The 14,482-nt window shown below is 39.8% G+C and overlaps 1 protein-coding gene across 2 annotated transcripts in view; it reads left to right on the top strand.

The window, feature by feature from the left end:
- Positions 1-14,231, top strand: part of Sox30 (SRY-box transcription factor 30) — a 30,410-nt gene extending 16,179 nt beyond the window's left edge. The window contains exon 5 of one of the 2 annotated variants that reach the window (XM_050138665.1): positions 13,222-14,231. In XM_050138665.1, the coding sequence (XP_049994622.1) occupies positions 13,222-13,603 (382 nt within the window). In that variant the 3' untranslated portion in view covers positions 13,604-14,231. The remainder of the gene's footprint in view (positions 1-13,221) is intronic. The other variant, XM_050138664.1, reaches the window with a different exon arrangement.
- Positions 14,232-14,482: the final 251 nt, after the last annotated feature.

The following is a 14,482-nucleotide window of genomic DNA, read 5'->3' as shown; positions in this document are numbered from 1 at the left end:
GATAGCCTCTTCTGGCCTCTGCAGGCACTGTGTGCTAATAGTGCACATATACAAATATAGGCAAGCACATATATAATGAAATAAAAATGTATCTTCAAATTTAAATATTAAAAAAAATTATGGATGGTGCATGCCTTTAATCTCAGGTCTCCAGAAGCAAAGGCAGGTGGAGCTCTGAGTTTGAGACTGCCCTGGTCTACATAGTGAATTCCAGGACAGCCAGAGTATGTAGAGAAACCTTGTCTTGGTAGATAGATGGATGAGTGGGTGAGTGGGTGGATGGAGAGAGAGAGAGACAGAAAGAGAGAGAGAGAGACAGAGACACAGAGAGAGAGAGAGAGAGAGAGAGAGAGAGAGAGAGAGAGGAGAGAGAAGAGAGAGGAGAGAGAAGAAAAAGGTCTATAGAACTTACAAATAGGATTAGCATCCCAAGAATTTGAGATAATTGAAAATTAGGAAGAAGCTAAATATATGTATTTTAAATTATTAATGAAGACTTGCATTTCAACTGAATATGGTAATAAGAACTGAATTTAAGTTTTAGGTGAAACAGTAAAGTTTTACAAAACATATTTATTGCAAGATATTGGACCTCAGGTAATGAGCAATGGTCTGTGAGAAGCAGAAACCTAAAGAACAGAGGAAGCTGCAACAATATATTACCCAAATACACAGTTTTCAACAAAACTCAAAAACAAATTGCAATTCATTCAAAAGTAAAACAAAGTTGAGTGTGGTGGCACATACCTGTGATCCTTGTATTCAGAAGGCTCAAGCAGGAAGATCATAAGTTCAAGGCTAGCCTGGGTTTCATAGCAAATATTAAACCAGCCTGCCTCAAAGTGAATGAATTAATTACCAAATGGATGAAAATAAAAGAAAGGAAACTCAGTAGAAACTTTATTCCAGAATTGAGATTGACAAAGACCACAAAACTATTACTAATATTTTTAATAACTAAAGAAAATTATGCTTAAAGATATATTATGGATATATTATAATCATTATTTTTAACAATTTTTATGTCCATTGGTTTATGTTTGTGTGTATATCTATGTGAAGGTGTCAGATCTCAAGCTGTCGTTAAAGTCAGTTGTGAGTGGCCATGTGGGTACTGGGAATTGAATCTGGATCCTCCGAAAGAGCAGCCAGTGCTCTTAACCACTGAGCCATCTCACTAGCTCCTGTATTTCTTTGATCAAACTGAAAATATTGATGATACCATAGAATTTTTTAAAAAAGAACAAATAGAAATTCTGAAGTTGAACTAATATGAGTAACCAAAATGAAAAATTTATCAGAGTTCCTCAAACATAGAATTCAACTGGCAGAGGAAAATGTCAGCAAATTTGAAACTAGACTGATGATATTACATGATCAGAAGACCAGAAAGGGGTTAAAACAGAAGGAAGAAGAAATTAATCTGAACTAGTTGAGAGTCGAGATTTATCATAAAGCACAGCAATGTATATGAAATTGAGGTAAAGGAAGAAGGTGGGAACATGGAAATATTGAGCAAAAAGGCCAGTGAGACTTCTCAGTGGGTGAAAGCTGCCCTTCCCTGCCCTGTGCCCCACAAGCCTGACTTCAGTCTCTGTAACCCTGACCCGATGGTAGAAGGAGAGGACTGACTACTGGAAGTTTTCTTCTGACTGCCATATCACACATTCATCAGTAGACACAACGCACAGTAATGGTAATAAATAAAACCTAAAGGCTATGCAAGAAGAAGTGGTTGTAAACTCCCTAATTATGTTGAAAACTATATTCCAGAAGCTTAGTGAATTTTGAGTAGATAAATGCAGAGAGAGTCACAACCAGACACATCACAGTAAAATGCTGAAAGAGAAAGTCAGAGGACATTTTGAAGTAGTCAGACAAGTAGCCATACTATGATGACCTGGGGGGTGGGGTCCAGCCTCCAGTCAGCAGCCCAGGGTAAGCAAAAAAATCCACCACACTCAACTTAGGCAAACTTCTTATCTGAGAGCTACGCCTTTTCTATCTGAGGGGGAAAGAAGGAAACAATGCTTTCTGATGGTAACTTTCTCTTTTACTTCATCTTAAAAATGTTCTCCGAGAATCTCTCTCCACACAGCTTCATTCTTTACATACAGCTCCATGCCTCTCTATACATACACACTCCTCTCTCCTACATGGCCATACATCTCTACACAGAGCTACATCTATTTTCCCGTGACTACACATCTTTCCTTTACATACATTTCTCTTCTACATCTCTTTTCTATGTCCAGCTTCACCTTTCTTGCCTCCACACAGTCACACAGCACACACAGCGCCAGCTGTACGTCTCACTTACATAGCTCTCACCATGCAGCACTGTACACTGTACACTGTACACTGTACACGGTTCTCAGGCTTTCACACAGCTCCCTCTTACCCTCACACACACTTGTACATCATTCACTTACTCTTTAGTCACTCACTCTCGCTCATTAACTCTCTCACACTTCGGCCCATTCAGCTATATTCCTCAGTCCGCACACACACACACGTACCCTCTGCATAGCTCTTACATAGCTCTCCACAGCCACCTCTCTCCACACTGCCTCCGCTCCTCTCACTGCCAATTACATGTTACCTTTTCAGGGCCCAACCTATTCTCATGACACACGGTAAATCATAGTTTCACCAGGGGCAACCAGCTTGCTTTGAGTTTGTTCTGGAGTCTAAAATTAGCTGTCTGTGTCCTGAGAATTCTTTTATGTCAGTCTGAGTTATGAAAAATACCCTAGAAATTTTCTCCTCATAAGAATTATAACAATATCTTTTAAAAAAGAAAATAGTTTATTATTTTTGTGTGTATAGATGTTTGGCTTGTGCTTGTCTAGTTTCCTTGTGTGCATTGTTCACAGAAGCCACAAGAGGGCATCACATGTCCTAGGACAGAGCATTGTGGACTGACATGTTTGCTCTGGGAACTGAACCCTAGTCCTCTGAAGAGTGTCTAGTGATCCTGACTGATGAGCCATCTCTGCAGCCCTTGGATATAGCAGTCTTGATTGCATTGATTTTCAGGGGTTGAAATACACCATTCCATGCTTGCCTAGTTTTTAGTGTTACTGATACTGTGCTGATGTGTTTGCTTTTGTAGGTGAATTGGCAGTTTTCCCTTAAAACTTTCTTTGTATTTTTGACGTCTTGACTGTCTGTCATGTGTCATTGAGAGGTTCATTCTTTGCTCATGTGTATTTAAGATTCTGAATGTTTCTTGTAGTCATTGTGTCCATTCCTCTAGATTTGGGGAATTTTCTGCTGTAATTTCATTGAATAGATTCTGTTTTAGTTTGTACATATTTGTTTTTTTTTTACATCTTTGTTTAGTTTTTACACCTTTGATCTTGGGTTTGCTTGGTCTCTTGATTCCTATGACTTTGTGGTCATACTCATTTATTGTTTGTCTTTACAGATACTTGTACCATTTCCTCTACGTGTCTTTCATCCTTAATATTCTTTCTTCTGCTTGTTGGGTTTTGTTAGTATTGTTTCTACTTTTCCATTTAAGTCATTGAGTTTTCTTACTTCCAGTATTTATACTTGTAGGAAATAACCATAGCACTGAAAGCTTTAAAAGTGCAGGACCTGTCTTCATTCATTCCAACCCCCCTAAATAATGATCACCCTCCTGAAGGCTAGGTAGCCATAATAATAGAGAACAAAATCAGTAATGGTATCAATAAAGAGATAAACTAAAAGACACTGTAAACCTAATAATAGAACCAAGAAATACACATCCACAGACTCCATTTAACAGGAGAACATATACTCTTCTCAAGTACTGTACAACTATCTAGGTAAGATCATGTTTCAGATTACAATAAAACTTCAGTAAGTTTTAAAAGATTGGCATAATAAAATTTCCTCTCTAACTACATTGGAATGTGATTATAAAGTGGTGATAAAAGAAAAAAGTTGGAAATTAAGCACCTAATATATTGAAGACATAAGGATCAGTGAAAATGAAGACACAATGTCCCAAAGCTTGTGGGGCATGCTATTGAAAGCAGTGTTCAGATTGTAGTTCATAGCTGTAATGCCTGTATTTAAAACGAAAGATCCTCAGGGCTGGGGTTATAGCTCAGTTAGTACAGTGCTTGCCTGATGTGCACAAGGCCCTAGCTTCAATCCACAACACTACATAAACCAGGTATGGTGACACATGCCTGCGATGCTGACCCTTAGGAGGTTGAAGCAGGAGGATCACAGGTTCAAGATCATCCTCATTTGCATAGGGAGTTTCAGGTCAGTTTGTGCTCCACGAAATCAAGTCAACAACTTGACTTTATGCTTTAAGAAATTAGAAAAAGAGCAAACAAAAGTCAATACAGAAAAAGAAAGATTAAAGCATATATGACTGTTATAATAGAAAAACAAAACTAGAAAAGCACAAAACTGCTAAGGTGTGTAAGATTTGTAATGGGACTGTTGCTACCATCTGTCTTCCTAACTACAGGCATCTCACACTCTTGTGGCCATGCCTTACCTACTGTGGTATCCTGTATTCCTTCAAACTAAAAGTGAAAATAAACCCTTCTTCCTTCCTTGTCAAATCCCTTTCTTCTCAGGTAAAAACAGCTAAGACAAATGCTGTATATGCTGAAACAAGTTTAACGAAAAGCTTAGCCTCTTTTCATGTTACGTGACAAAATATCCTTGGGACGGCAGTGTAAGGAAGAACGGGCTTATTCTTGGCCACAGCTCAGGGATGCAGTTCACCATGTCAAGCAAAAAAAGCAGCCAAAGTTTGAAACAGCTGATCACATCTACCCACAGTTAGGAAGCAGAACAACAAATGCATGCTGCTGCTCAGTCCCATTTCTTCCTGGATAGAATGTGCAATCCAACTTTCTGTGTAGGGAATGTGCCACCCACAGTAGTCAAGTCTTCCCACCTTGATAAATGTAATTCACCAGCCATGCCCAAAAGACCCATCTCCCTCAGGTGGTTGTAGGTACTGTCAAATTGACAATCACAAGAAGACATAAAAAATTTTTTAAAAAAACTTAAGAGATGACTCAACAATGTAAAACCTCTCAGCAAAGAAAAAAAATCTGGGACTGGGTGACATCATTGGTAAATGCTATGAAATTTTGAAAGAGGAATGCACATCAGTTCTTTCTTAAACTCTTTCAAAAAAATTAGAAAGGAATACTTGCAATACTAGCATCACCCTGTTACCAAAGCCAGAGTGAATCATCGAAATCGCATGCCTTATATGAATATATGTGCGGAATTATGCTAGCAAACTAAATCCTGCAGCCATAGTAGAAGGATTGCAAACCAGGACCACATCGGATTTACCCTAGAAATGAATGTGTGACTCACAGTCTGAAAACTGACTAGCAATAAATAGATTAATTCAGTGTGATTTAAAGAGAATTAAAAGATAGTTCACAGCCAGTTGGAAGACAGTTTATCAGATTCTTACAAAACTAAACAATAATCGTGTTGCCTGGCATTTACCCAAATGAATTTTTGTCCATATAAAAATCAGCATAAAGATGTTTATGGAGACTATTCATGGTTGCCTTTGAAGGAAACAAGCAGTTTATGAATGGATGAACTGTTATATCCAGCCAGTGAGACTAGCGCTTACTGCTAGAAAAAGAAAGGGACTAGGAAACCATGAGACATAGAGAACCACGAGTGTAGATTACTGAGTGAGAGGCCCTTCTGAAAATAACAGAACCTGTGCTTCCAATATATAACCCCCTGAAAAAGATGAAAGGTGGCTTGTTTCCCCTTTTGTGTGTATATGTGTGAGTGTTCTCATCTTATCAGGATACCAGTCTCTAGGTTAGGTCTTTCTCCACAAACCTAATCTTAACGTAACTACCGATACAGGGATCTTGTTTCCAAACTCATACTCTGGATGAACGTGTTGAGCAGGGAAATCAAAGGGTGAGAGATACTGGTCAGAATAGTAACAATGCGTCTGTTAGGGCAGCGTTTTTAACCCCTATTGCACTCCATTGTGGGGTGTGTTGTTGTGATCCTGTGCATATTGGGAGGGAGAATTATATTGGAACTCTACACTAATGCTTAGTTTGGTTATGAGTCTAAAGTTTCTGTGAAAAGGAAAACGTGTATGACTTGGGTTTGGTGATGCTTATGTACTACATTAGAAACAACCCACAACAAAATAGACTAGACTTCATCGTAATTAAAACGGTTTTTGCATCTCGAAGTATCCACAGAATGTGAGGAGGTATGCAGATCATGTGTGCATAGCCCATATCAGGATATACAAAGAGCACTCTCAGTGTAATGAAAGGCAGCTCAGTTTCTAAGAAGGCACAAATCCAACTAGATGGTCTTCAAAATGATGAGCTTGTGGTCAGTAAGCACATGGCAAGATTCAATCATCATTACAGGGAAGCCCCCCAGAAGCACTTCAAATCCTCTGGTTAGATGTTTCAAAATAAGAATATTGGAGAATTAGGATCCACATGTATTACTGGTGGAAATGTAAGTGATACAGGCTTTTCCGAAAACTCCCAATTCCTTAGAATATTAAATATACAGTAAGTGGTGACTCCTCTCCTAGGTATGAGTAAAGAATATATGCAAGCTAGGAATATGTCCTTAGGGAGGACATCTGCACAGACAGGTGTAAATAGTAGAGTTGTTAGGAGTCTAAAGAAAGGAATTTATAGACAATGTAGATGATCAGTTAGACTATAGATAGCAATTGTGGGGTTGCTAGAAAGCTAACATTTGATTAGTAAGCAGATAGCTCAGCATTTCCATTGTAACAAATGATGGCAGTAAACTTCGTGACTTAAACAGTGTAAATTAGTCTTCTGGGTGTTGAGGTTGGAAGCTACAATAAGCTTCTAGATATAGGTTTACTGGTGCTTAGAGATCACTTTAAATCAACAGTGATAACTAGTTTCATAGCTGTGGAGTCTAGATATCTGGAATTAAGCTATTGACAGGCCTGTGCTCCCTCCTGAAGATTCCAGAAAAGAATCCTTCTTTCAAGCTTCCTGCCAACCCTCAACTGCCCTTGGCTTATTGCTACCACCATCCTTTGCTATCACCGTGTTCTCTCTGTATGCATGTCTGTGTGTGTCTTCTCATTGCATTGTTTGACAATATTTGTGTGTGTGTGTGTGTGTGTGTGTGTGAAGTGTGTGCACATGTGGAGGTGAGAGGACAACCTCGGGTTTTGGATCTTGTCTTCTACTTATTTGAGACAAGGTCTCTTTTGTTGCTTGCCACTGCTTCAGCTGGGCCAACCAGCCCATGAGCTTTCAGAGAGTCTCCTCTCTCCACCTTCAGTTTGTTTAGGTTCCTTTGTGCTGCTCCACTGGTCTTTATGTGGGTTCCAGGGGCTTGGGTTGGCTTATTTGGTAAGTGCTTTACCCACTGAACCATCTCCCCAGTGCCCCCCTTCCTTCCTTCCTTCCTTCCTTCCTTCCTTCCTTCCTTCCTTCCTACCTCTCTCCCTCCCTTCTTTCCTTCCTCTCTCTTTTTGTCTTTTTGAGACAGGATTTCTCTCTGTAGCCCCCTGGCTGCTCTGAAACTAGCTCTGTAGACCAGGCTGGCCGCTAACAGAGCTCCACCTGTCTCTGCCTCCCAGATAATGGAATCAAAGCATGTGCAGCCACTGCCCAGCACTCTTTCTCATTTTTTTTTTTACAAAACATTAATCCTTTGAAAATTTTCATACCTGCATACTTTGTTTTTATAAAGACACAAGTCATTGGGATCATGCTATGCTCAATCCAATAAAATGTCACCTCAATGCAGCCATATCTGTTAAGACCCTATCTCCAAGCAGTCGTATTTTAAGGTCCCAGGTGGATGTGAAAAATTGAGGGGACACTCTTCAACTCACTGATTGGGCTTAAAACTAGGTGGGAGAGGTGGTTGATGTGCTCCCCTGAACCATTTTCCAAACTGTGGCTTTGTTTTCATGACTCATGATGCACTTTATTTTGGACAGAAGACATACGAAACTTGTTGGAAGGTAAACTTGTGTTAATGGATGGGAAAGGAATGTGCAGGGTTCTGTGTTGTCCTCTTGCACTGCTCCTCCCCAGCTCGTGAGCATCCTCAGAAAAGAGTGTTCTCATAATCTCTGTTCATCTAGCAAGTCACTGTGACCAGCACAGTGAGTACAGAGTCCACCTTAGAGACTGAGGAGCGGGAATCACTTACCTCCTTCACCATGGAGAATCTTTTGTGTGTTACAGTTTTGTTACAGAAGATGTGAATACAAAAAAGATAACAGTGTAGCATAATGTGCCTCAAATGCTAGCACCCATCTTCAGAAGTCGACATTTTACTACACTTTTCCTCCACTTTCCCCTTACTTTGGAAGCAAGGATGTATTGTAAAGAAAATTTCATATTTCATATTTCATGTACAGTACAGTTTCATTCTCTTATTTCAAAATCTAAATAATGTCAGTTTTTTTACTGTTGGTGTTCAAAAAGTTTCAGATTTTAGGACACTTCTGATTTCAACTGTGGAGAATAGAAATATTTATGTAGCAAGCTTATGCAAATCCTTTAAAACTCTAAAGCAAAACAAGGCCTAGAGCTGGGGAGATGCTCAGTGGGTTTAAAGGCTTTTCTGCCAAGCTTGATGACCTGACTTCCATACCCAGACCTACATGGAAAGAGAGAACTGACTTCTCAGTGCACAGTGGTACAGCTGCCCCTCCCCCTAGAGTGAATATAAACAACATCCTGACATCAGGACACTTCTGGTTCTGAACGTTACAGACTTATGAAATGACCACCTCCCCTCTTATAGCTGAGAAGTTCATGTGCCTTATTAGCCGATAATTCATCTGTCTTTGCTTTTCCTTTATTGTCTCAAACCTTTTCACAGTAGGTGTGTGTAAACTGAGACCCAGCCAATATACACATTGGCTTGTTACCTAAGCTTTGCCAGTGGCTCTCCACCCTCTTCAGTGCTGTATATCAGCTAAGAAACAAAAACGTATCCACATTATGGGGTATTGACATGTTCTCTGTCACTTATTTTTTTCTATAAAGTGACAGATGTTAAAATTTAATTAGGTCCAAATTCTTTGTTTCTATTTTTTCCCCCGTTGGTACTTCGTAGGTAGTGGTGTATTATATGAAGGAATGATAAAACTGGTTTTCTCTCTAGTGACATGAAGAGTGCCCAAGGGATTCTTGTGGTGTTGGCATGATTGTGACTCCACCCTTCCTGCTGAAGCAGTGCACGGTCAGCTCCTGGCTGCAGGCTGGTCACACTAGGAGAACGTGAAAAATACCAGTGTGTAGGTCCTGTCCTTGGTGGAGGGCATCAGGAGCTTTGAGTGGAACACAGGCAACAGTATTCCTTTATATTAGAGATGTGTAATATTTGTACATCGTTATGGAACTTGCTGCATCTACACAGCATATAATAAAGGATAATAAAACATTTCTATCTCTTTAAATACTAATCACTTTGTGTGGAGAATTTTACCTGGCTGGGTATGGTGGCACACACCTTTAATTCCAGCACTCAGGAGGCAGAGACAGGCAAATCTCTGTGAGTTTAAGGCCAGCCTGTTCTACAGAGCGAGTTCCAGGACAGCCAGTTGCAGCATTGACATGAATTAACTTCTGAATTTTTGGTTCTGTTGCACTTGTCTCTGTGATGTTTGGGTTATGGTAGCTGTGTAGTATACAGGATTTTGTTGGCTTGTTTGTATTGAGATATGGCCTTAGGCACCTAGGTTGGCCTTAAACGCATTCTTTCATCAATATATCAGTTTTCCCTGTATACATTTTTCAGTTCATGGTTAAACTTACTCTAAATATTTTATTTTCGTGGCTTGTGTGAATGGGTTGAACTCTTCATTTTCTTTCCAGCAGTTTCATTTATGGCCAATATTTGAAATCCCAGAGCACATCAAGATGAGGTGGGAGAGTCAAGTTTGGTGCCAGCCATGGCTGTCTACTGTGTTCAAGGGTGTCGGCAGCCATGGATGCACAAACAAAGCCTGATTTTTGGTGTTTAATTCATATTCTACAGCTTTGCTAGATTTATGTATCTACTCGAACAATTTTTTGATGGGAAATTTAGATTTTTCCTTATATAAAGTCATGTCATATGCAAATATGGATAATTTATTTTCTTTTCCAGTTTAGATATTCTGGCTTCTCTTTCCTTGTACGCTAAGGCTTCCCAGTGTTGTATTAGATAAGAGTGGTGAGAACAGATGCCTTTGTGGTTTGCAGTTTTAGAGGAGACATTTGTAGTTTCCTTGCTCAGTGTCATATTGGCTGTGGGTTGTACACTTAGTCTTTAGTATTTTGAGGATTTTATTCTATATATGACCTGATAAGAGTGTTTGCCATGAAAAAATATTATATCTTACTGCATACTCTCTCTATGGAGATGATAATATACTATAGTCCTCAATTCTGGTGATGCTTACTAGTTTGCGTATGTTGACCCATCCTTGAATCCCACTTTATCATAAAGTGTGATCTTTTTCATATACCAATAAATATATTGAGAATGTTTGCAGCTATGTTTATCCAGAATATGAACCTATAGTTTTCTTTACTTTCATATCAGGGTAATGGGAAAAGCTGGACACACAAAAGTGTTTAAAAGAACATTTCACAAAAGTGAAATAGAAGTTCCTTCCATTTCATTGTTTTGAATAGTTTTCAGAAATTGGAATTAGTTCTTTAAATGAATAGTATGATTCACTAGTTAGTTCCTTAGGTCCTGGAAGGTCTTTTAAAAAGACATTTGAGGCTGCAGTCTCACTACTCAGCGCTAGTCTGTTTAGTTTCGATTTTCCCCTCCTCTCCCTTCCTCCATCCTTTACTTCCTCTTCCCCTCCTTTTATTTTTTGATGTTTTTTTTCCCTGTGCTGCCCAAGCTGCCTTTGAACTTATAGAATCCTAGCCGACCATAAACCTGAATCTTCCTGTCGCTTTCCTCTGTGTCCTGACTGCCATGCCTCCTTCTGTCTACTCTTGACTCAGTTTGGGTGGGCTGTGTGTGCTCACAGACTCACCCATTTCTTCTAGGCCCTCTAGTTATTTTACCCTGTGATTTGTCATAATGAATTCTAACGATGCTTTGTGTTCCTGTTCTGTCTGTTGCAGTATCTTTTTCATCTTTGGTTTTGCTTGAGATCTCTTTCTTTCTCCCTACTCCCCATCTGACTAGAAGTTTGTCAATCTTGTTTTTCCTGTCACTCATCTTTTCCTTTAGTTTTAATTTTATTTCTTCTTGTTTCTTTTTTTCTACTAATTTTTGGTCTGTTTGTTGTTGCTTTTTGAGTTCTTGCGGTACACTGCTGAATGCTGCTCTGAGGCTGTTTGATCATCTGATATATGGGGTAGGACTCTACATCTCTCCCTATGAACTGCGTTTGTTGTATCACACAGATTTTTGTGACGTTGTTTTCACTTACTACCAGAAAAACTTTTTCCTTTAATTTCTCCAGTTACCCATTGGTTTATGTTGCTCATTGTATGTTATTTTTTATGCTTTTCATTCTTGTTGTCGCTGTTGAATTGTAGTTTTATCCCTTTGTGATCCGAGAAAATGTGTGATATTACTCAGTTTTTAAAAATTACCAAGACTTGATGTAGGGCATAACTACTGTGTCAGCTACCTAGAGAATGTTCCGTGTGCTGATGAGGAGAACATGTTCTATTTGTTCCGATGAAATGCAAATGTCCATAAGGCCCGTTTGCTCTGTATGAAATCCTCAGCTGTACCTAGAAAGCAGACTAGTTGTAACTGTGTGTTGACTGATATTATTACTCTAATCATGCTAACAGATGCTTTTCACAATGGAGAGGATGCTTTTATATCTGCTCACTTGACCGTATGACCGTGGATTAGCTGTGTAGCAATTGACTGGTGAACATAACACTAACGTGTTTTCCCCATGCGGTACAGTCATTGAGATGCTGGTTTTTCAAACCACAGTACATGTCTGATACAGATCAAGATTTTAGGGTTTTTTAGTTTTCTACCAAGTCTTAAAATTGAATCTTGTGTTACTAACTGAATATGTCTACATTAAATGAAGGGTTTATATGGGAAGTAGATGTGATATCCTCTCTGACACACCCATGGAGTTCAGTGGATAGAGGGACCTGAAGGTGGAAAGCTATGTGGACAAAGTCTTAGCAGCTAGAATGTCAGTGTATCAGAGCACATGTTTTAAATTCTAAATACCTGAACTAGAATGTGGCAGTATTAATGTAAACCTGAAAAATGCAAATACTGCCTTATATTTGTGGTAATTAATGTTAGCAAGGAACACCTTACTTCAGGATTTGGGAGTGGGACACCTTCAGAGAGTTTGAGGCAGGGGTCTGCTACTCTGCCGTACATTTCAAAGAGTTGGTTTTCCTTCCTAAGGTCCATCGTACCCTCCTTCCTTTTTTCTTCTCTTCTCCCCCTTCCTCCTCCCTTGCCTTTCTCTTTCCAAGTTCAGAGGAGGCAAGACAGAGCCTGGCATTCCATGGGATTTGCAAATGAATGTGATCATTGTGTTATCTGTCACTAGGTGGAGCTCACGAGCCCAATATGGCTGTAATCCCTGTTCATCTCTGGAAAGGGGATTAATATTTGAAGAGAACTGGCAACTGGTTTTGAGTAACAGGATTATTGACTGTGCCTTTAAAAAGACTGTTGAGAAACTGCAAACTTTTTTTTTTCCCACAATCTTGCCCATGTTTTGTTTTTGTTGTAAAAACCCTTTGAAAGCATAGTGTAGTATTAGTTCTAAGTCTTTATAGTGCAGAGAGTATTCTAAGTTTATTACTGTGTCATTCGTGTAACTAAGGTGGAGTCTTCTGTCCCATGGCTTTGAAATTTAGCAGCTCTTCTTTCAGCCCATTCCAGGAAGAGCAGGGCCACTTTACTGTTGTCACCTGCCGTTTTCAGTGTCACACTTGTGCTTACCTTTATTTCCAACTCTGTGGTGTGAGGTAACTAGAGGCCAGGATGGGATTTTCTTTCTCGCGGTCATCAGAGGTAAGAAGCTGGAAACTAGTAAGAGGTGATAATGCGGGGACGGCTCCACTCCAGACTGCCTTGCTCTGAGCTTTTGATGGGCAGGTGATAGGTAGGCAGTGGGAGGGCAGAGGGATGCTTCCAAACCTTAACGAAAATCCACTTAACTCATAGTCTGTGATCCAGACGTGTGTGGACAAGATCTGATCCAACGTTTCTGTCTTTCTACCACAGCACGTGCCCTTATAGTCGGCCACCTTTTGGCTATGGGAATTTTCCAAGTTCAATGCCAGAATGTCTTGGTTACTATGAAGACAGGTACCAAAAGCATGAGGCTATATTTTCAGCTTTGAATAGAGACTATCCTTTCAGAGACTACCCAGATGAGCACACACACAGTGAAGACTCTCGGGGCTGTGAGAGCGTGGACGGGCCCCCGTACTACCACAACCACGGGCACAGTGGAGAAGAATACTTGAACCCCATGCCTCCACTGGACATTGGAGCCCTGGAGAATGTCTTCACAGCCCCAGCGTCAGCTCCCTCTGGCGTCCAGCAAGTCAACGTCACTGACAGCGACGAGGAGGAAGAAGAAAAAGTGCTCAGGAATTTATAATTTAAAACAAATATGCACAGAAAATAAACATTTCTTAAAATATATTCTGGGTCAGTTGGTGTGAGAAAAAAGCCTAGAATACTTTGCTGAGAGTTCTCAGCCGTGATCTGAGGAGTTGGAACCAAATGCCATTGTCTCTTCCTAAGTTCTCATTAGTGACCCTGGACTCCCGATGCCTCAGCATAGGGACGGTAGAATCTAAAGTAGTTCTTTCATGGCTGAAATTCGCACCCACATGTGATAGCATTACTTTGTCTTGGGACATTTGAAATACAGAAAGCCCCGGTGCGTGTGAGGACACACGTGAGTATATTATATCTGGCGTGGCAAGTGAGATTAGCGTTTTATCTCAGGGCACATTTATTTTATTTTTTGGAGAAATTTTACTGTTTATATATTTATGGATGTTGTCAGTTTTTATGTAACATTTTGAAAATATTTTGATAACTTGTAGATGTGAACCAGAGCTCAGTTGCTAAATTTAATTTACACTAATAACCAATTGTAGTTGAAAATGTATCTTAATGACACCTGGGCAGTTCCTTCAGATATAGTCATTTCTGTTACTGAACATTTTATCACCATTTTAACTATCTTTCCTATTTGGTATGCATTGTTGTATTGTTGTTGTAACTAAATAAACAGATGAAAACACTCTTGTTAAATGTTTTCTGTTGAGAGGAGGGCGAGGAGCACTGAGTGCTGGTCAGCTGTGGTTAGCTTTGTGCTCTGCGCAGGCATTTCTGCTTAGCAACAGACTCCTGTTGTCTGTGTATTAATTATGTATCATTGTGGCAACAAAATACCTGAGAAAAGCACCTTACGGAAGGAAAGGTTTATTTTGCCTCGTGGTGTGATAGTCGGGTTCATGGGGAGCAG

The sequence above is a fragment of the Alexandromys fortis genome, unplaced genomic scaffold (genome assembly GCF_014885135.2).
Source record: "Alexandromys fortis isolate MF-2015 unplaced genomic scaffold, M_Fortis_MF-2015_v1.1 scaffold_11, whole genome shotgun sequence".
Taxonomy (NCBI): domain Eukaryota; kingdom Metazoa; phylum Chordata; class Mammalia; order Rodentia; family Cricetidae; genus Alexandromys; species Alexandromys fortis.
The sequence above is the reverse complement of the archived record's forward strand: the minus strand, read 5'-3'. Positions and strand labels throughout refer to the sequence as shown.